The sequence below is a fragment of the Manduca sexta genome, chromosome 22 (genome assembly GCF_014839805.1).
Source record: "Manduca sexta isolate Smith_Timp_Sample1 chromosome 22, JHU_Msex_v1.0, whole genome shotgun sequence".
Lineage (NCBI taxonomy): Eukaryota > Metazoa > Arthropoda > Insecta > Lepidoptera > Sphingidae > Manduca > Manduca sexta.
Genome location: NC_051136.1, coordinates 10,745,187 through 10,769,226, shown reverse-complemented (window position 1 = coordinate 10,769,226; position 24,040 = coordinate 10,745,187). Strand labels below are relative to the sequence as shown.

General features: G+C 35.6%; 1 protein-coding gene across 2 annotated transcripts in view; it reads left to right on the top strand.

Annotated features, from left to right (window-relative positions):
- LOC115442163 (protein sax-3) overlaps positions 1 to 24,040 on the top strand; it is a 52,581-nt gene that overhangs the window by 27,331 nt on the left and 1,210 nt on the right. For both annotated transcript variants that reach the window (XM_030167150.2, XM_030167151.2), the window contains exons 2-9: positions 11,967 to 12,099; positions 18,903 to 19,232; positions 19,563 to 19,716; positions 20,726 to 20,856; positions 21,045 to 21,317; positions 21,480 to 22,796; positions 22,873 to 23,206; positions 23,289 to 23,461. In XM_030167150.2, the coding sequence (XP_030023010.1) occupies positions 12,042 to 12,099; positions 18,903 to 19,232; positions 19,563 to 19,716; positions 20,726 to 20,856; positions 21,045 to 21,317; positions 21,480 to 22,796; positions 22,873 to 23,206; positions 23,289 to 23,461 (2,770 nt within the window). In that variant the 5' untranslated portion in view covers positions 11,967 to 12,041. The remainder of the gene's footprint in view (positions 1 to 11,966; positions 12,100 to 18,902; positions 19,233 to 19,562; positions 19,717 to 20,725; positions 20,857 to 21,044; positions 21,318 to 21,479; positions 22,797 to 22,872; positions 23,207 to 23,288; positions 23,462 to 24,040) is intronic.

Sequence of the window (24,040 nt, the reverse complement as noted above, 5' to 3'; positions counted from 1 at the left end):
TACTTTTAGACCCTTCAATTAAGAATAATTTAAGATAAGCCTTTAATTTTTACGTCTCGGGTGGGCTCAAGGAAAGTGTAAGCCGATCATTAAGCACTTTTTTGAAACAACTTTTATACCTTTTGTCTTAATGCACATCATATTTCTCGAACGTAATCCATAATACATGAGTTGCCGAGCTCCTCATGGCAATTATGTATCATAAATCTTTAGTTAGATCAACAGCTGATGCCTAAATTATTTTTTTAAAAACACGTCACAGCGTGGCAATGCTTAGTTCGATACGAGTTTAATTTCGTCGTCTAAGTGCTCAATGTGACCCGCCACGAAGTATTTTATTTGAAGGGCCAGGTGAATGAGAATAAAATGTTAGTTGATTTTTCGTCAGAGTGCCACTTCTGTGACCTAAAATAACTCAACTTGGTGTGACTGGGCGTTATCTTCCAAAATAAATGACCAATTAAACAATCTAATTCATTTCGGTGGGTCCCGTCCTCACTAGGGTGGAAACATAAATCAACATGTTCTAGAGTGGCGATAAACAAAATTGTGACTTCCAAACCAGGTGATAAAAAGTGACCTTTTTTGGATACTGCACAAGCGAAGAGCTTTTGAAAGGGTGACATTTTTTCAACTTAACGGGTTGGTTAATTGTTACAGCCCACCCTTCACGGCAAAACGTCCCTTTTATATAAAAAACTGGGCCTAAATAAATGACCCTAACGAGACGATTTAGACGGTCAGCCATAAAAAAAAAAACTAGTAGGTAGCCGTAATTGGTCATAATGTGTGATAGGGCGAATTTTTAAAGTTTTTGTGCCGGCCGACGCCAGTTGGCCGATTATAATCGATGCCGACGGAGGCTAATGGAATGAGCAAACGAAAGAATCACTCGCGTTGAAATGCCACATTGCAACCTCGATGTCGATAAGAGGGTCAATATTATGATAGCGCGCGTGGTACGGCCATGCCATGAATACATGTGGCCAAACATTGTGCAACTGTCGTTGTTTAAATCTTTGCAGTATGGTTAACAGCTCGCTTGGCCAAAACAAATGTAACCGAGCTTTCGGCACGCCCGTTCACGTCACAAGGAACAAACGTCCGAAATAGTCGGCTCCAATGAATCAACCGCTAACTCGAGACATTCCTCTACATCAAAGACGAGTCTTTCGCGGAACGCGATTTTATTTTTTCGTACCCCATAATCGTCTGGAATCTCAGATATTCTGATTGGATTATTTTTGGCGATATATTCTTTACATCGACTTGCCAACCATTTCTTTATCAACGTCTGTCGTAAACCAGTTATTAAATAACGAAAAGTTAATTCTATATGATTATGACGAATCTAAGTAATATGTGAAACTTTGCGAGGATTTTAGATGTTTGATAGAAGTAAACGCAGGGACTATTAAATAGGTTTGAACGCTTGAAATATAGCTTAAGAACATCCTGGATTTGCATAAAGCCACCGTAGGACGGACTGAATTCTTAGTGACTAAACAATTATTACAAATTATATAACTACATTCGAAGTAAATAAATCAAGAGTATGGCAAAGCGTGAGTTATTATAATAATTGCTCAGCCGGATCGAGGCATGCGGCAGCGATCTAAAACGGTTGTAACATTTTAAGGGCAACGATTTGAAATTTAAAAGAACGTTAAATGACGTGGAAAATTTAACATTTCGCCCACAGCGCGGCGAGTCAAATTATTCAGGGTTTTATAGAGGGCAGCGGCGGGATTCGACGCAGCTGGATCGAGCCTCGTGGCGATTGGAACTGCACGGGCACAAATATTTGCGGATATTTGTGAACATGGCGATGGAGGTAAATTTGGCCTGAGGTGTTCTGTGCATGTCGTCACATACAATAGAGGCACGAAATGTTCAACAGGAGTTTTAGAAATGGGATCTCACAATGCTGCAATGCTATTATTAACAAGCTAGTATTTTAATACAGCAGTGATATATTTCTAGTGTATATGAAACTACAATGAATATATCATAAAAATTGAAATGATGATTTCTAACAAAACTAAAAGTTTAATTGTAAATGTAAGTAGATATTGCGTGCAGTGAATGCCAGCACATTTACCGTTATTCTCAATAATCACATCATATATATACAGAGTGGTGACGACATAACGACATTAAATGAAAACACGAACCCCACTAGTTGATCAAAACACTCTAAAATTATCAAAAAAGTTATTACGCAAAACTACAAGAATCTAATTTTTCAAACAAACTAAATGCGAAAATAATCTCAATTAAACATAACAGCCTTTATAATATTGTTTAATAACCTCATCTGACCTGTAGGCACTGCAAGTAAGAGGCGTACGTACTTACTTATTTGGCGGTCCCTTTTGAGCGTAAAGTTTCATTCATGAACGTAATCTAAAAAATGGTGGTCATGGTCACTAGGTTCACATTTCATGTAAACACTTGAACATTTAATCAAAACTAATACACACGCGTACGAACTACAAAAGAAATGCCGACAAATCGTCGGCCGCCGCGCCGCGCAGCATCAGCTGATGTGCGTCTTACAACTTACATTATGATATTTTTTTAATAATATTGAATTTTGTTTCTCATTAATAGTTTCGTTTATCTATCCTTACGTAACGCTGTATAAGAACGTTCTCTTCTTTCGAAGAGCTAATCATTCGATCGCGCTGTCTTCGTTTTCGGTAGCGCTTCCCTTACACCTGGTATTTTTGCCTACACTTACCTACATGTTTAGACAAAAATGACGAATTGACAACGTAGCTATCTTACCAGTTTACAAAACAAGTGGTGCGCCTCGGCAATCTTTCTTTGCTAATAATAATAATGTTATCTTTATGGTGATTAGGCCTAAATACAACCAGCAATACAATAAAATATTGTAATATTATTTCTGAGTAGCGAGTAGCACATTGTACTTAGTTGTATTACACATGTAGGTAAATGAAATTGTTTTGAGGTGAATGACCTAATGAACTTGCGTGGCTAAATTGTAATGCATGTACATCATGTTCTAAAATCGTTAAAGTAAAAAATAATTCCTGCGGCTAAACCATTGATTGTAATTTGATAATTTTTGGTATACGTACTACTAACGTGATACTCGGTATGTGGTTTCATTTAATGTCGCTATGTCGTCACCACTCTGTATAAATCATTCTATGAAACCTTGATATAATCCGAAAAATAGTTTTATTTCGACATCTCATATTCGCGTAAACATAAGAAATCATTATGCAACACTAAATGAATACAATGACTAGTAATTTTCTGCAACAACTTACAATGTATCTACTATTTATCCAACTTATTGTTTAATACTGTTATTCTATTTTTTTAAATTAAAATGTAAACATAAAATTGCAGCTGCTCGGAAAATATTCAAAAATAAATTTTAAACGGTTAACAATTTTTGAACATAAACAGTAACACGTAAGCGCCAACTTTGAACGGACAAAAGGCCTTAAAGTTTTGAATTTGTAGTTGTGTTATATTTACTGACCATTCGCGAGCAAAAATTTACTTTGAAGCGTAAACACGTTGAAATTCCAATTGTAAAGTGCTGCTTTTAAACGCAATGAAATATAAGTTTGGGTTTTTATTTCTTCTTTTTTTAAATAATATTGTAGAATATTTAGGTCACCGACCTTATATTAAATGTTGTTTAGTTATAGCTCTATTAACTGCTTTCTTCTTACTGTTTTATTTAATCCACCTTGAACTATGTTTTAAACAACAATTTCTTTTTGCTCTAATTCTACTTGTTAAATAATTGTTGGTTGTTGCGACATTTCATTTTATAACAAATCCAGTGCCAAAAATGCCAAATTATTACAATCAATATTAAATACTAAATTGACTTAAGTTTTGCACTTGTATTATAATACAAAATATTTATTTTAGCAGTGTAACCATCTCACTTAGGTACATTAGAATATATTATGTAGATAATATATTTTCATTTATTGTGCTTGTGTTAATATAACTTCTGATGGGGTTGGTAAGTCCTTATAAAACCCCAAAATATATATATACATGAAATAAAATATTTATTTAACCATGTACTACTCAGTTAGCAATCAGCATTGGTATCCACACCACCACATTGTCTTCACGTCATCAGATCAAGAATTTGCCCCGAGATAACATCTGCCAAAGGTTATCACACCATTAATATTATTTATTTATCTCACTGGATAAAAGGATACATTTAGGTTTAACTTTGACGTTGTAAGCTTCTGTTATTTTCCTCTGTGTCAATAAATGTGTTAGAGCTCGATAAGTCGATAATAATGTTCTGAAATGATTCATTGTAAAGTATACCTTTTGTGTTATGTTCATAAGGCTCTTTGTAAAGTGTTTGTAGTATTCAAATAACTTATTATATTCTGTATTACTCATTACTAATTAATTCTATGATAGGTTATTGTGACATTTATTAATTTGTAATCGAAATAAATTATTATTAGTTATTTGGCGAACTACAATGTGTTCGAGAGAAAGATTAAGTCGAGAATAACAAGTAAGAGTACTTATTATTATCTACGGGTAACTTCAGCAGAGTAACTTTATGAAATTCATCTTTTAAAATTATAACTAAAGTGGGGTTTATTGTTCGATTTGAAACATAAAACAAAGAATCTCCCATCACTAACAAGCAAACCATATCGGCAATATAAATCGATATGATACCGATGCAAATCAAAATCGTAAATATATTTTTACGCGCTTGAAGTATCAATGGCAACGCGCCACAACTCCTAAACTTTGATTCGATACATAAACCAAACTTACCGTTGCTCCGACCGTTTGACATCTCGATTTCGAACTTCAAAGTGGTGTGAATTATATACGAAATAAAATTTTGTTTGGTCTGCATCAGTGCAGCGTGGCGGAATGTTAAACAAATTTCATTTTGGTTACATAAAAAGTGCGGTTTCGAACTCCGAGTGTTTAAATGATACTTTTGAAGTGTTTATAAAAAATGTTATGTTAATGCTCTGGCACTGCGTAAATGAAACAGCATGCTGTTAAGATTATGGGTAAAGAGTGAATTATAGAAATGAATGGAGTGGTATGAATAGACCTAAAATAAAAAAAAAATGTTATTTTAGTAATTTAAGGCCTTTGTTTTAAAAACCTTTTGTTATTGTGTCAATAGGTTTTATTACTTATTTCGGTTTTCCCTTGGTTGAAATACTATATTTTTAGATTAGATTAGATGTTTTTTGACAGTAAAATTTTGATGTTGTATGTATAGATATTGCTTTATTTTTTATTCTATTAATAAAAGTAGCGATAGCCTTTTGAAACGGATTGCCGAGACGACTGTTTGCAGATTCCAAACCCAATAACACTCACCTCTGACTTTTCTACAATTACACATGTATTCTTTGTAAATTATCGCTTGCTTTAACGGTGAAAATATTGTGAAGAAACTTGCATACATGAGAATTTCTTTATAGGAATTTTGAGGGGATGTGAAGGCTGTCAATCCGCACTAAGCCAGCGTAGTGGACTAAGGCCTAATCCTTCGCAGTAGTAGAAAAGGCCCGCGCCCAGAAGTGAGACACTATTATAATACAGGGCTGATATAATTATTATACTCTTTCTTTAACAAATTAAGAGCCATCCAAACGCCATATACGGTCAACAAAATATAAATGAATCACATCCCGACTACCAACAAAACTGGTTTAAATAATGAACGGCTTACACGTCGCGTTATAGGACTTAATAAAAGCCGAACAAAAAGGAGAGACACTGCGAAATGTCCACAGTAACATATTTAATGGACTGTTAAACCTTTAAATATGACAATAACTTGTGCCAGGTGTGTTACGAATACACATTCAGTTGGTTTTATTCCGTCGATATATTTCACGCGAACATTACATAGAGAAACGTTTATTATAGCAATAAACCAGTTATTAACTCGGGTAAGTAGCGCTTTTTCATACTTTTATTAACATTAGTTTACAGTCTTTATGATAAAACTCTTTATTACTTGTTTGTTAATAGGAGCCTTATTAAAAGAATTGTAGAATGAAACGCATGTCCATTTCATATCGCGTTTCCTGCAATTAGTCCTCTACGTTTGGACCTCAATCAAAGCTTATGATTCACTAATATTATATTTCAAATCCCGAATTGAAGCCCAAACTCTCAGACAATAATCTGTCTGTCGCTTTGTGGCGCCGCTTCCGCCACACACAATAGGTGCATGCAAACTTCGTGAAATGGGTAAAAATAATCCCCTACCCGACTCCAATACATCACGCGAACTGTCAGTGGAGACCGCACGGACAAAAATATACCATTGTGAGCGACGAGCTACGTTTTGTCAAAAACTTTCGTAAAAACTTGTGCAATTTCGGCAATACACGCACAGACGAGAAAAAAAATACAATCCGCCCTAATCCCTCAGACAGCTTTTCACACGTAACGTCTATTTTATCTATTTCGTTTCTCCATTACGAGTGTATCGTTAAATTGTAAATCAACGTCGGCAGTGAACGATTGATGATGCCAGCAATTATAAACTAGCTTTGCCGACAAATAAGCGTCCGAGGCGGTTCCCAAATTGGAGCACATCTTAGAGTCACACAACTCACAATTAATCAATTCCGAAAGTGGATCGCTCTTAATATTTTACATGTTTCGAGCAATCAATCGCGCTTTGTGTGGGTCTAACACGCGTCGACACCCGGCTCTCGTAGCGCCGTAAATATGGTAGCCCTCGTCAAAACAAACATTATTCATAAAGTGTGTTTTCATTTATTTTTGTAATACACCCACGTTTAAAAATGCTGCCGCGTGTGATCGCACCGGGAGCGCGAGTTACGTGAGACTTTCCTATAAACGAGGCTGCATTCTGAATATTTTCGTATGAGTCGCTATTGGTAACATGACATGTTACTTTTAAGGTCTGTAAACATTCTTAGTAACAAAAAATTCGGCGGGAAATGTTTAACGTAAAGAACTAGTACACGTAAACGAACTGCCCGCCATTAGTTGCAATAATATTAGACGATCTTGTGTACAAAGTGGAAACGTTAATAAGCTGCGCAGACGCAGTATGTGAAGAATAAACAGCGGTGCTCGACGGTTTAGTGCGTTTGCTAAACTTATCTCCGAACCGCGCCTTCAAAGTAAAAAAGTCAACAGCCACATTATGAGTTCAAGTGTCGTTACACAAACGATGCTTTTGTAGACGTACTTTTATGGGAATCCGGTAACATCACAGTTTATTGGGTTACCTTTTCGACGGCGCCATCTCCTTTCACGAGCGCGCTGAAAAACGTTTTAAAAAAGTTGGTAACACTTTCGCCGTCCATTTCAATTACGCTTCACTGCATGCTGTTTATTTTGTGCTCATACGGTCTCAATCGAAAGGGTCTATTGTTTATGCTGTCGGTACATTTTTCGAGTTGGCCTGTCAGCGTTCAAGTGGCAATAAATTATAATGTTAACCTTGGCCGCGTTTGTTTTGGTTAACCGTTTGGGCTAGGCGCATATGTGCATCGTGAGAACCCCTTTATAGTTGGAGAGGTTAGTTTTACTTATCTACTTAATGAAAATATACACAAGCGGGGCCCATTAAGCATCCCACATAGGTACTTAAACTACAAAAAATAAATTGATAAACATTGGTGTATATGATTAAATGTATATGTTTGTAGTTTGTAGTTAATGAATTTAAATCAAGATATAATTACTTCGAGATGAACTGCTGCATAAAAAAAATACTAAGAAACCTCAGAATATATTTTATAATGTGAGAATTTTAGTATTCATTTACGTCGCAATGAAATTGAAACAAATATACTCCAAACAATACTCTCATAATTCCAAATCATCACGATATATGCGTACGGTGTGGGTAGCGTTTCCATTTTTGTGCTAAACGGCATCATAAACGCGCACGCTAAGCCCCATTGAAATACCCAACAATCCGATAATCAGTGATACAGCTGATTTTAGATTGGATTTTAGATCCGAACGAGATTATCAAAGGCGATAATGAGCTAATATTGGACATTAAAGTGTAAATGAATGCAAAAGCGTGCTCTATTTCGAAACATTTATTGGTTATTAACAATTTCCCCGTGTTTATGTATAGTTAAATCACATCCGTTATCATATTAAAAGTTTATTGGTTGTTCCTTAATCCGTGTATTTATGACGCGTGTCGACCGTATCTTATCTATGTCAAACAACTTTACAGCCAGTGTTTTTGTAATAAAGTTGCCTCGGAGTTTTCGAAATGGTGACTTACGGTCACAATCTCGTCCTATTTACGGTGTTATGTAACGGATTCCCTGAATATTATTAGGGTATAAATGTTCGATGTCACACCAAGGATTAAGAAAGAAAGAAAGAAATATATTTATTTGTAATCGTAAATACCGATAGTGTGTTTTTGCTAACGTGAATTTCATTGTGAAGTAGTGTTTTATTTACCCTGTATTATATACTGTCCTACTGTTGGGTACAGGCCTTCTCTACTACTAAGAGGGTTTAAGCTTTAGTCTACCACGCTGGCCTAATGCGGATTAGTAGACTTCACACACCTTCAAAATCCCTATAGAGAACTTCTTTGGTATGCTGGTTTCCTAACGATGTTTCTCTTTACAGTTGAAGCAAGTGTCAATTTACAAAAAAAAAGCGAAAACGTGTACTCTTTGTATTTGAACTTGATGTGAAGTGTTAATATTATTTAATTTTAATAGCAACTAAGTTTCTATATTTTGTTTAATTTTGCGCCACCATAAAGGTATTCTAAAATAATGTTACTTATTCAAATATAAGCTGTTAAGTAATTCGCTTTAAACCATCTTGGACGTCCTCTACTGTCCTGCGCCAACAGTGAGAGTGACCAACTCCCTGAATGCTTTCTTTATACTTAAAACAGAGTTCAAAATAAGGATGCATTTCATAATATTATCCTACATGAACAAACCTTTTTTATTTATGCCTGTTGACTGGATTACAGTCCCGATGACAATAAAATTGGCACAAATAGAAAAATATTAAAGACAGTTTCTTTCTTGCCGATATTAATTTGTATTGTATTTGTTTGTAATAAAAAAATATTTTAATATATTTTTTTGTAATATTCATATTAAATTATGCAATCTGAAAAAAACATTATAATTTCTTATATAAAAGGTTCCAATCTGAAATAAACATTGTACCATCACGGCTATTTTATCTTCTTTGTATCCATAGTCTGTAAGGAAATGTCTGAAGTTGTAAAACCGCCAAATATATATTTTTTTCTATGTGTAGGTACTCTTAACTACTCAGTGACTAAATAACGAAATAAATAAATCTAAGCATGTAGCAGTATCTTGAATTTACAATAAGTATCACCCACTCCATAGAGGCGGAAGTTGCCAAGCATCAGGCAATTGGAATAAACTGTTTTGAAGTAGTTAACATTAAATCAGATTTAGACACTTGGTACTTCATTATGAGCGACATTGTTTTGATACGTAATATATTTTGTAATATTATATTCTATACAGATTCAATGAATATGATATTTTCATAGTAAACAAAGGAATTCTGATTTTGAGATCACCTCTATAACGTATCAATTGTGGTATATTTCACACAAAGGGATCGTTTTAAAATTTAAATGCAATGATATTAAATTTAAAAAAATGTATTTTCAGGAGCACTATATAGCACATTTTATGGAATATTCGTCAACAAACGTCAGTCGATGCTAACGTGGTATTGAGACTGATTTTGCTAATTAGCTCAATATAACCTACCTTATTATGAAAAAATCGTTGTCTTAAAATTATCTTTTGAAAATTAAATAAATGCTTGAAATATTTTTCTTGGTCAAAAAATATATTTGAAAGTATTGCTCGTCACGCAGTCCTGTCTGTTATCATGAATATGTATTTTCAATCAGGCGTATCAATAATTGGATCAATGAAGGAACTGTCAATTTTAATTGAAACATCCCCGTCAATCAACATGTAAATTGAGTTCTGTAGACTTGAAGGGTTATAATGCGATTGTTTTGGTAAGGGAATCAAACATTTCCTTTTGTTAGAAATCGATATTCGATACTTTCAATATGGGTTAATACAGTTGCTTCACACTGAAGAGGTTTTATTAATGAAATAAATATTATCTTTAATTTTATTTTTATTTATTTTTATAAAGTACTAGCTTCCGCCCGCAGCTTCGCCCGCGTGGATTTCGGGTTTCAAAAATGGAGAAGGTGCTCAATTTGTCGGGATGTTTTTTTAATTTATGGTGGTATGCAGGTGGTCCGATTGTCCGGTCAGGGTCTGATGATGGGATCCTGGTGAAATCGAAGGAACTTTTAACCATTAAGGTTGCACACGAAATGACGGAAGCTTAAAAATGGAGTAACTTCTCCCGTTTTCCCAACATTTTCCATCACTGCTATGCTCCTATTAATTGTAGCGTGATGAAAAGTATACTATAACCAGCTCAGGAGTATGAAAAATAATTGTACCAAGTTAAGTTAAAATCCGTCGAGTAGTTTTTGTTTCTATAACGGTTATACAGACAGACAGACAAAAATTTTACTAATTGCATTTTTGGCATCAGTATCGATCCCTAATCACCCCCCTGATAGTTATTTTGGAAATATATTTCATGTACAGAATTGACCTCTCTACAGATTTATTATAAGTATAGATATGCAAAAGTAGCCCAAAAATTGTCCATAACGAAAACATGCATTTTAAAGTAAAACAAAAGAAATAATATCGTGAAGCCAACCAAATAACTAATGATATATTAAATTTTGTGACTGTTCAATTTAGTCGGGTCCGCGATATCACTTTTGTTGAGTTTCAGAACGCGACATTACATTATTATATTCTGTGCTCCAACGCACACTGCTTTGATGTTAGGAACACACCTACATTGCTTAGACAACAGTGAACTTTATACAATAGCAATAAAGCTCAAATTGACTCTACGTATTAGTTAGAAAACGTTTGTATGGGAAATAGAAAAATGCTGTTTTGAGGATTTTCCCGGCAATTATTCGAATTTTTCTCACCTTTTAAATCTTCCCTAGACCTCCACGAATAATTCAAGACCAAGATAAGATAAATCCGTTCAGCCGTTCTCGAGTTTTAGCGAGACTAACGAACAGCAATTCATTTTTATATATATAGATGTACATCGTATACATTCTTAAACAGAAGCAATCATTGCAATCTGGTGAAAAATATACAAGTTATAAGCCATTGAAATAAGGTAGTAGGGGTGAGTGTCAAAAAACAGAAAAGGGCACAAAATATTTGCATTTGACGTCATCGGGAATTAGGAGGCATGCGTAAGAAAAAGATGAAGCGATATCCCTATTTCGCGTCCATTCTTGTATGTACACATATTTGAAATATGAATTACTGCCTCGTTTCTAATCGAATTTTAATACAGTTTTCACAAAAGGATTTCTTTTTCGTTCTAATTGCTGTTACATATTAAAAAATGCACAAAATCAAACATAGTCAAATACACTATTACAGAGAGTCCAACAATTAAATTACCTAATAATTCTCTGTTTACAGGACTAGTTTCATTAAACTTATAAAGTAACTAACATTCCAAATTCGATGGGCATTCCGTAAATCGGATTACGTTCAAATATATTAGTTTTGTAGAAATAGATTTGCAGATGAGAGCACACTGCTCCCAAATTTACTGGACCAGTTGCTCTCCGGGTCTTGTTAACTCGTTATGTGTTATTGAATAAGGGACCAGTTTTGTGAAATTTGTCTATAACATAGACGAATTTAATTCCGCTTTTGAAGTTGTAACTTATATATAAGACAACATATTCCTTAAGACTCAAGTTACGAAAAAAAATAGATTTATATTATGCATATTATAGTACGCCTTATTTCGAAGATTTAATTGACTTATAATTTTTCTTTTTGTTCCAGATGAAACGAATCATCTCCGGTAATCTTGAACTGCGAAAGACTTGAAATTAAACTGAAGATGTGGCAGTGATCTGCATGATGGATGCCCTCGCCGTGGTGACGTCATTGATCGGACTCATTTTTTTGTATCCAGGTATGTTACTTTCCTTAGTTTGATATAAGACGTAGTCTGTAAGTATACAAGTAACATTATGACATTAAAAAGAGAAGGGTCTCAATTAATTTTAAGATAGTTTATTCTGAACGGAATTTCAATCTGTGTTTATCAACTTCTAAATTTAAAAAAAAAAATATATTATATATATCTCAAATATCTATAATTAACTCCATATTGATACTTTCGTAGCGATGAAACATCATGCAATTACAACCGATCCCCATTTTTGAACATCTAATACCCCAATAATAAAAACAAGACGTTTGTTTATGAATTAATGCGGGATAAAATTACCAAAAGAAGTGTCGAAGCCAAGGTTCAAGCGTCGCTAATAGCCTTATTCTCCCGTGGGGTCGGCCCCTCGCCATTTGATATTTAGTGTCTTGCCGTACCATCTTAGATTTGTGGCAACACTTAGCGACGAAAATAACTGTGTCATTCTCGGGGCTCGCTTTATTTATTACCAGCTGGAAAAGGAGGTTAATTTTATCGTATCACAGATATAATTACTGTTGAATGGACTTTGTTGTAATATAAATTTGATAATGCCGTAACTTGGTTTTGGTTTTATCTTTTTATTAGTAAGAAATGTGGGAGATATTGCTTAAATTTTTTTTCAATTTATTGAGAAATTATGAATTACAATAAATACTTTTGTTTCCGATTTTATTGAATTGAATTATTATTTTATTTATACATAAAAAATCAATGTAAAATCTGTTTAATATTAGCTAGTCATATTATACAATAAAGTCACCTTCTCTGTCTATCTGTATGTTAAATCTACTGAACGGATTTTTATGAAATTTTGTATTGAGATAGTTTAAGACCTTGGGAAGGTTATTAGCCACTTTTTATCCGACTTTTATCTCGAAAAACTTCTTCACGCGGGCGAAGCCGCAAGCAAAAGTTAGCAAAAGCAAATAATTTAACATCAATTTGTAGTGGATCCAAGCGAGCAAATAGCAGATTCAAAATGCCTCAGATTGCGATCATTAACCCGCTCGTCAATGCGGCAATTAGGCCAATACCGTTCAAAATTCCTTGCTGGATATTTGGGTTTGTGCCACTTTGTTATACCAAGAAAATGGCATATTTACACGTAATAGAACTATTAATTTAATAAAAGGTGTATATTGTAACCGACATTGTCAATTCTAGTTAAAAGTTATAAATTATTTTATTTACTTTCATTATTGTTGGGTAAAAAAATTACAAAATCTCGCCCAGAGACTCCATAAAACGCTCTTACACATCCACACACATTTTTTAACATAAAACAGCAGACCCCAAGAAAACAAGTTTTTGTCAATAAAAACCATATCCCAAAAACAAACAGAACATAATTATCCTCCAGAGACTAATACATTAAAAGAAAGCGTATCTCATTGACTTATTGGGTTAACACGACCCACATGCGTTACAGCCATCTGTCTATTGCATATTTTACAATCAACAGACAAAAATCAGGACCGCGCATCATCGCCCCACTAACGCTTCACTGTTATTTAATTTATTTAGCGTATGAACTAAGTTTGTTCGGGATGAAATTTTATTTAAGGAGAAAAGGCTAGTATAACAACAATAATCATTAGATATTATCTATCTCTATTTGTTTTTTTCTTTGAGGACATGCTTTTTAATACATGCGGAATATCATTTGATTTTTGATGTATGCAAATTTGATTATTAGCAATATATTTTGTTAAAACTGTAAACAGTTCTAAATTGAATATTTCCTAAATCTGTATGAATAACATTTCGGTAGTTTTTTTTTTCACTACCATTAGATAGAGAGATTAGCCCAACTATCAGAGTGATACTAAATTAACCTTTGACGCTTATTGATTAAGAAGATTTCTTCAGTTATCGAATTCCACAAACCGTCTTAGTCCTCCTTCCTATGGACAAAATTAATAGTGTAAACTATCGCATGTTAATTTCAAGACTACGATCCCAGTATTTATATTACAATCTTGGACTAAAATCCATACAAGTCTCACAATTATTATTAAGAGACAGTACATTTGCAAAACCCGGGTAATTTTGATTTTGTACGCTTTACGCACTTCAACTATAACAAAAGTCGGGCACCCCTAACTATCAAAGCGTAAAGAAGTTAGTCTAATGTTAAACGACGCCTATCTTTTGTACGTAATGTGATGGATGCGTAAAATACGTTAAAACGATACAATAAAATAAACACAATCAATACAGCTTACAATACTCGGTTGGAAGCGCCCACCATTGTGTTTGGCGGGAATTGAAAAATGGTTTCTATCTAAAAATCTTACGCTAGAAAAATGTGACTTTTATGAATATTGACGTCCATGTGACCCCTATAAAACGGAGTTTTATAATAAACATAAAATATGTAATTTGGAATTCTGTTAAGAATAACGAAGCGGAAGTCTTTTAAAAAGAAAAAAAATATAGTACATACTTTTGTCAAAAGAGCCACTTGTGAATGAGACCCTATACCTTATGTTCTGTGACGAATAACAGTTGTTAACAACTCTTTGTGTTGTGCGCCGACACTTATCTTCGGCTGATCTTAAAATAAAGATGTCAGTAAGCTAATCAGTAGCTGTATCACGAGGAATAATCGCCAAAGCCTTTTGTGTGGGTCTCAAAAGCTCTCTATCTGATAAAGACACTTTGCAAACTATTTTTTTTTGTTTGGACATCGCTTCCTTGGCTATTGATCTGGATCATTAAAAGGGATAATACTTGGTAGTCTTGTACCGAATTTTGAAGCAAAAAATGTACATTACGGCTTTTTATCTTTTTAGAAACTGGTTATTTTTTGTTATTATGTATATTTTTGCGATATTTATATTGTTCGATGAAGATATAAATTACAATATTATTATTTTCAGCCAGGGTTCTAAATTTAATTTATTACGCAAAAACAGGTCATACACGCACGCTATAGTATACAAAATTGCTTAACATTTTTAAACATATCTATAAACCAAAAACTTGTGTTCCGGAATAATTATTAAGTGTTAATGAGATGACAAAAGTAAAATATAAAAAAAAAATTAAGAATATAGTATACTTAATCTTAACTACAACAAAATTCTCTTATTTGCAATACGTAAAATCATTAGTTATATCAGACGTTGCAACTGTCTAAATATGATTAATATCGTGTAACAGTAATTGGCCGGGGTCATGTGTCTCCCGGGGAGATATCGCGATCTGTTATTCCATCTGCCCACGCGCCGAACAAATCCAAAGTGAGAAACGTTGCAACTGTCGCCGGCACATTTCCTTAAACTTTGTCACACAAATGGTCATAATTTTCACCAGGTTTAAACTTCCGTACATTGCTACCAGCGACGACTTTAAACCAACGCCATAGAGTTTGAAATGGCGCTGATTTTATTTTACTAATAGTAAATTGTGCCGCCATCAGGCAGGTAAGTCGGACGCTATGAAAGATGACACTGTGTAAACAATTTGTCCCTTGCTACAGAAGAACGCCTCAACACAAACATTGTAACTCACGAAAATCACATTTAAGATAATCCGTCCGTCCGTTCACTGAACTAATTCTTGGCACATGTGTCTCATTTTTTGCACTGTTAAATACTATTTCATTACGCGTGACATTTCAACGTTTTTCATGTTCAGCTGTTATTTCTGCCTAATTTGGATCATTTGTCACTAAAACAGCAAATGCGCGCCAAATTCTGTCGGCGTTTACAGCTAAAATAACATTAATAAAGCAACATCTTGTGATACTTATAATGGTTTTCGATTTGACATTAAAATATGTATTATGTTATTTTCTATATTATAGTTTAATGCTATAGCAAATTTGCCTATGTTTATTAACGGTCAAATTTGTATGCAATTTTGAGCAGGATATTCACATAGCTAACCAAAATAATAAATATCAGCTTTCCTTATAAGAGTAAAAAACATTTTGTTAGTTTAACATACCATTCGTTATTTTCAAGCCGATAAATAACAAGTATGTTGATATCAATTGAAGTGTGTTATTTAGCAACAAGATGTTAGCGCACGTCGCCTTCGGCATCATATTGCAAAGGGGTCCAAAATGGAACACGTGTTCAAAATTCGAAAAATCATGATTACCTCCTAAGGGAGCCAATCACGACCATTAGAATTAGATATTCGAATTCAAACAACGATCATGTTACTTGGGGTGACAGTTATTAGTTGGTGCTCGTTCAGTTTGTGTGATTAGATGTAAAATTGAGCGATTTTCTACACTGACAATTTTATGGTATTTGATCAAAGAAATATTATTTGGGAATGGAATTTGGAGTGACATTTTTATGAGTGAAAGTGAAGTCACGAATATTTTTGCATCAATGAATATTAAAAGTGAATTTCAGATATATTTTCAAGTTTTGTCACGGTTTTGATATTGTTATGCCTTCTCTAATATAGAACATTTAAAAAAGTATTTAGAATACTAAAAAAATAACAATAAATTAATAACTTTACAACTATGTTATCAACTAACTTTATCGAATTCTACGAAAGGAAAAAATGTACAGGGTGAGTGCAAAAGAATGTTCAAGTTCACACTCATTGGAAAGCTATCAATATCCGTCGACAAAAACTAAAACGTAACATTCGTCCGCGCTCAACTAAGGCAAATGTTATGTCTCCAACTGGTTTTTTTCTTGCGCCGCGTGTCATCATGCGCCAGTAGTGTAAATTAGCGAGGGGATAGAGAACCCTCGCGATTTTTTTAACAAAGATATTTTGAACAATAGAGCATTAACTCGCGTGTGCGTTGAAAAAATCACTCCCTTCGCCGTATGTGTTTGTATGTGTAGCAAAAATAATACACTTAACGGGCAAATATAGTTGAGTTTTTTCCGAAATAGGCGATGTTGAACATTAAAAATATACTATAGCGCAACAGTGTTTGAGAAGTTACAAAGTCGTAAATGGTCATTGGATGCGGGCCACTTCCATTAGGTGGATCTGGAAATCTTTGGTGGCGGCCCATGGTCAGTAGTGGACATCCTGCGGCTGATGATGATCACGATGAAGTACTCGCAAAATATATAAAAAAACAGCGTCAGAATATAGATAAAAACAGAGTCTATTTCGAACATTTTAAACCAATGCTTGAAGTTATACGTCCATGACATAAGACGTTTGTATGGGCGAAAAGTGCGTTATTACAGAATTTCTATTTCCGACTTTATCGTCTATTCGTTTCGGCTTTAATACAGTTTAAGGTTACTCACTTTAATCCCGGTCTATAATATTAGCGTTTATATTGTGTACAGTTCAAACTATAATATATGTTTTATCGCTAAAACGTGCAGATTGTACTAAAATAATAAAAGTATGTACATAAAGTAAATAATCTCCAGAAAGGATTCCTCATCTAATATCCGATGATCGATCGGGTCCTAACGTTGAACTATGCCGTAAATTCAACTTTTATGCGCGATAAACTAACGTATCAAGATAAACAATATTTTATGTTCTACGCAATCTGCTAAATCTTATTTTTATCCTTCAAGGATGATATGTATCGTCTCTTTACAACTTTGACAGTTAATTTATTGTCGTCGCAGTGTTATATGGTCAGTGTTTTTTTGCTTCATTTCTTTGTTGTCTCGTGGGTGCTGTGTATGTATGGAGAAAAATTGTTTTGATTCGTCATGTCGTTTTGGATTTTTGTTGTAAATCTTTTGATAGCGTTAAAAGTTTTTGTGAATGTTGGTACACTAGCATCGGTTATAAATATACTGCAGTTGGTGATAATTGCTTTTAGTTGGTGCAAATATATCTTTGGCGATCGGGGGTCAAATTATGTCAAAGTTGAATGCTGTGACTAGTTCAGCCCATAGCAGGATTTTGTCAGCTTCATCTGACCTATACTAGCTAAATATTTTTATTTGTCAAAGCAGAGTGCCACAGTCAATTTTCTATACAACTAGTCAATGTCCTTTACCGTTGTAACATATTAATTTACATAAGCAGAATTAGGTTCATAAAAAGTATGTTATTCTAATGACGTTGAGGGCAAAGAAAAATGGCCGTTGAAATTAACAGTACGAAAAACAGGGTGGTGCGCGCAAAAATCGAACGATAGCAAATCGAATGGAGATTCAATTATAGATTAGCCCTTATACAGCACCGCATTCACAACGTTGGGACACGTGAATAAATAAACACAATTACTTTACACAAAGAGTAATCCCTATTGATTTTGTTCCCAAAATACAACCTTGTCTCTAAAACCGAGTCGCAAACCATCCCCGGAGGTTCATTATGTACCAAAATCGGACACCGAATCGAATATTTTTTTTGTTGATCGATTTTTACGTCGCTACAATAATAGTGCGGCACAACAATAGACTCACATCAATTCGAGTGTCAAAAACTAACATCTGCGCGTCCGTTGTAAACATAGTGGAGGGGATCGAACATCCAACGTCCCAGCATCCTTGGGGGACTCCGGGCTTTGCCAAGCCTGTGTTTACGGCTCATTATTATTGTGCGCCGCTTTAGAGTAGCTGTAAATGACATACTCCACCTATTATTAAAATAAACCGTGGCGCAGAAAGGGCTTTTGTTAGGCAAATTTGAAAATAAAGCTCGTGTGCCAGTAGAAATTGCAGTGGGTGGGACTGTGCAAGACCGACCGTCGCCTTTCATTAGACCGGTGGTCCAACACGCTCACTGCAATCGGTACTTGAAGTCGAGTGTTTACACGGTAACCGATACAATACAGGGTGTTACAATAATGCTAAAATGGGATCGATTGTCAACAGGTCCGGTGGAGAGTGGCATGAGTGATGACTATGTGGGCAGTGGAGAGGCACCTTACATTGTGGAACAGCCTTTAGATGTCACCGTGGCTCGACACCAGCCAGCGACGCTAAACTGTCGCGCCGGAGGGTCGCCGACTCCTACCATCAGATGGTACAAAGGCGGAGTGTTAGTAGTGTCTGACACTCATAGAAGTATATTGCCGGCTGGTGGCTTATTCTTCCTGAGAGCGACTCATGGGAGAGCACACTCGGATGCCGGTGTCTATTGGTGCGAAGCGACCAATCCTTACGGCACTGCGAGGAGTAGGAACGCGACTTTGCATGTTGCTGGTAATTATAATGTTCAATTATTACTTTTTCTCTCTTGTATATAGGTATTTTTTACTTTAATGTCATGTATAAACTACATTCATTTCTAGTACACGATTGCGTGTCGCTCTGGGTTCGATTTTTATGTCAGGTAATAATAATTCGAGCGAATTTTTTGCGCCTATAACGCACTCGAATTGTTCAGAATTGATCATTCACTATGTCGATGAATTCTTGTTTATCACATCACAGTATGGAAATAAACTCAGCAAATTATGACTACCAATATGTGCTGTGTCCTTGTCCTATCTCTTCAGTAACAAAAATATCTACAACTAGCAAAATTTTCAGTTCTACGCGAAGATTTCCGATTAGAACCAGTATCAACCCAATCAGCACAAGGCGACACTGTGATACTAGAATGTTCTCCGCCAAGAGGGTCGCCAGAACCAAACGTCTATTGGAAGAAGAACGCACAAATTTTACACTTCGATGGCGATTCCAGGTTTGTAAACCCTTCAAGTTTTAACCACATCAATACTTCCGAGTGAAACGCATCAATTGTATAGAACAAAACTGGTATTCAAATCGCGAAAACTTTTGGGTAAGGGAAATCCAAAACTTGGTAGTTACGATATTAAAAGAAGAAGTTTGCGATATCCAATGAAAGTTACGAGCACCGTATGATAAAGCGTAGTTTGAAGCAAATTCGAGGGTAGTCTTTGAGTGCACTCATGAAGCTAAGTGGGATGGTGGAAACTTAATATTCTTGTGAATAGCTACCCAAATAGACCCGTTTGATATTGGATACCATGCGACATTTAAATTTAATCGTGGTGCGATTTCACGACCAATCAAAGCTACTAATTTATGCTGAGTTTAATGGCCGTGCCGCATCTTTTACGTCCTTGCGACTTTGCCGTGGCCGCTGTGCGTCTGATGTGAATATTTACAGAACTCTAAAGACGGTCGTTACTGATTCCATTTTGGATGAATAAATATGAAAGAAAGAAAATCTATTTATAATTTATATAGGTATACGTACTAACTACAATTTGCTTAAAGTCCAACAACTGTATATGGAAATAAATATAAACGTAAATATATCAATTGATTACAATCATTGTATAAAACTAGTTAAAAATCTATGTTTGCAAATCTATTGCCAATTTAATTTCAATTTGTTACTTCTATGAATTTTTATGAGTCTCTAGTTACATCTTAGGGGCACATGTTACGTATGGCGAAGCATAAAAATAATTAACAGCCTGAGGGTACATCAAAGTTATAAGAGAAGGGGATATTTTGAAGAGCTCGACAAGCAATCAAGCAAAAATCTCAATAGTTCTGACTCACCGGACCCCTTATTAAATGTTAATTTCTATTGAATTATTCCGCCCTACATTAGAATTACTTTTTTATATTACTTTGTTCGAAGTAATGAAACACATTCATAATAACTTGATTGGGTATTTGGTTGCTTTGTGAAAACAATAAAGTTTCCCTTTCAACAGAATGCATTTAGTAGACGGCGGCAATCTAGTAATACAAGACGCCAGGCAAACCGACGCCGGTAGATACCAATGCATCGCGAGGAATGCGGCGGGTACCAGGGAATCGGCTGTTGCAACGCTCAAAATACACAGTGAGTACTCAACCTATACGACTCGATCTATACCACGAATATCTGCCCGTATTACTTGACAAAGATTTGATTTGACATATCTAAACTCGAGTTCCAGTAATTTCTGATTGTGGCTCGACGTTTGTGAACCGTTCCTAGTGAACGCCTCTTTTGTCCTTTAATTCAGAGAGATATTTCTCACTGCACAGTTAAGCCGTACTTAATCATGGGACCAGAGGACGTTGTGGCGCAGACGGGCGGGAGCGTGACGTTCCAATGCCGGGTGGGTGGGGACCCCCTCCCTGACGTGATGTGGCGGAGGACCGCTGGAGGTGGAAACATGCCACTCGGCCGCGTCAAAGTCTTAGATGACAGAAGCCTCAGACTCGATAACGTCATTTTGGGAGATGAAGGCGAATACTCGTGCGAAGCCGAAAATTCTGTAGGCGCTGTCAGTGCTAGTGGATATTTAACAGTTTACGGTTTGTATTTATTTTAATATGACCAAAGTAACTAAAGTTTTTTTAATAAGAACTATGAATATGTTATTGAATTATTAATTATGGACTGCGTAGCAATAATAGTTTGTTTCTTTAAAGTAATGCTAATGATGTTATAAAATTAATAATATTTATTACTTTTAGATCCACCGTCGATAACGCTACGACCAGTTTCAGTAAACGTAGAAAGTGGGAACTTAGCGACATTAACATGCACAGCGAGCGGTCGACCAGAGCCGACAATGTTCTGGAGTATAGAAGGAAATAGATCAATAATTTTCCCTGGGACGTCACGTGGCAAATACTACGCTTCTGTAGTACTTGATGGAGTCACTGTACTAACAATCAACGACACCAACAAAAACGATAGTGGAAATACGATAGTTTGTTCAGCGGTAAACTACGCTGGCAGTTCGTTTGTCAGAGGGAAACTAACCGTAACATCGGACGATGACCGCCCACCGCCAATCATAACAAACGGGCCCTCTAACCAAACGTTACCTATAAAATCGATGGCAGTTTTTCCGTGTACAGCCGTCGGCACACCTGAACCAATCATAGCTTGGTACTTCGAAGGGGAAGCGTTAATACAAAACCAGAGAAGGAACGTCACTAACGACGGCACCTTAATATTAAAGGATTTAGACAAAAACGACAGCGGCACCTATACATGTGTTGCTTCATCACGCCACGGTAAATACGTGTGGAGCGGAGTCTTACTTGTAGATAGCCCGATAAATCCAAACATACACTTTTTTCGAGCAGCAGACACCTCTGCTCTGCCCGGACCTCCAACAAAACCGCTGATATACAATATCACAGAAACAAGTGTGACAATAACGTGGAATCAAAACAATAAGATTGGCTCGTCGTCGGTAATTGGATATCAGGTTGAAGTGTTTTCTAGAGAAACACTTTCAGGAAATAATACGCCGAGGAATTCTCGAGGATGGGTGGTTCTTGCTAAACGAATACCACAAACTTATTTCGTAGTGAAATCTCTTATTCCTGGTATTGCTTACATGTTTATTGTGAGGACGGAAAACTCTCACGGATTGTCGGGGCCTAGTTTGGTGTCAGATGCTGTGGTGGTTGGAGACGATACGAATTCCCTTTGGGAAAGTGGCGTGTTCTCTAATAATACAGAATTCAGAAACAATATACTCACAGACAATATTATAGAACTTATAGAAGCCACACCTATCGACTCTAAAACTATAAAGCTTATGTGGGAAATTGTAAATTTTTACTACCTCGAAGGACTTTTCATATACTTCAGACCGCTTGACAACACCACCACGGAGTACGATATGAAAACTATTTTGCATTCCAACGACGTCTCCGGGTATGAAATAACGTCTTTGAAAAAATATACAAAGTACGAATTTTTCCTTATACCCTTCTACAAAAAGTTCGAAGGAAAGCCATCGAATTCCAGAATCGCTCAAACATTGGACGACGGTAAGCGTGTTTTCATATTTTGTTCTTTAATCCTAAAAATATAAAGACGTTATTTACATAACAATTTCTCTTTCAGTACCGGATGGTCCGCCGATGAACATTGAAATGTTCATATTAAATACCACAACTGTGCATTTGAAATGGTCCCCTCCAGAAACGCATTTACAAAATGGAATTATAACTGGCTATAATGTTGTGGTAAATTGGTTGGATATACCGGCAAATAAATCAATGATAGCAATAAACACAACTGTTCACCAAGCGACCAGCCTTATTATGACTAATTTGACTTCTGGCATCAGCTACTCCGTTCAGATAGCTGCCGAGACGATTGTTGGCTTGGGTCCATTTAGTCAAAAAGTTTACTTGAATATCGATTCTCGCTCTGTGGGTTTGGATCCATTATCGCGGTAAGTGTCCTAAAATTATCTCAATAAGTTCGTCACTCATAATTAATATTATGTGAAAAATCATCTGATAATTTAATTTCAGATATCCTATAAACGGGGAAGTATCCATAGTGGCGGGGGACTTCGTAATGGAAACATGGTTTTACTTTTTGATTGGAGCGATTGTTCTGTTCAAAGTAATTGTGATTGGCGGCATTATTTATGTGCGAAAGCATAATATTTTCGCTAAAAAGTCGGCGCTACCGAATATTTATGGTAAGTACCAATTTAATCAACTTGAATGTCATAATAATAGACGCGCTTTTAGCTTGAGCCTTGTCTATTTTCTAAAGCAGATAACAAGTTAAAAATAAACATTTATCCAGCTTATCTCAAAACGTTTATTTTTCCGTGGAATCAGCATCAGAATTTCAAAATTAAAAACATTCCACGGGTGTCGTGGGGTGGTGCAGGGTACGGGGCGTTTGTTTGATGGAGGCTTTGCCATGCGTCGGGAAGGGAGGGCCGCTAGATTACTTTCGAGTTGAAAGGTAGCACGAGCCCTCTCTCGTGAGCGCAGTGGATCTCTTTCACTTTGCATTCACATTCGGGGCACAAAGGAATGATACAAATCCGAGAAATAAAGACCCAGTAAATGTAAATGTTTTCTATTTTGTTTTCTTCGGGCGATTCGTTTGTTGACTCACCCAGTTACCTTTAAGCCAATTTCTCTTTCTTTTTTGTTTTGCGTTTACATATTTAAAGGCGACGGTTAACGAGATCGTTTGCATTCTCTTTATGGAACTGATAGCTAATTGCATCTTGGTCGTGTTTCATGAAAGGTTTTACTTTTGT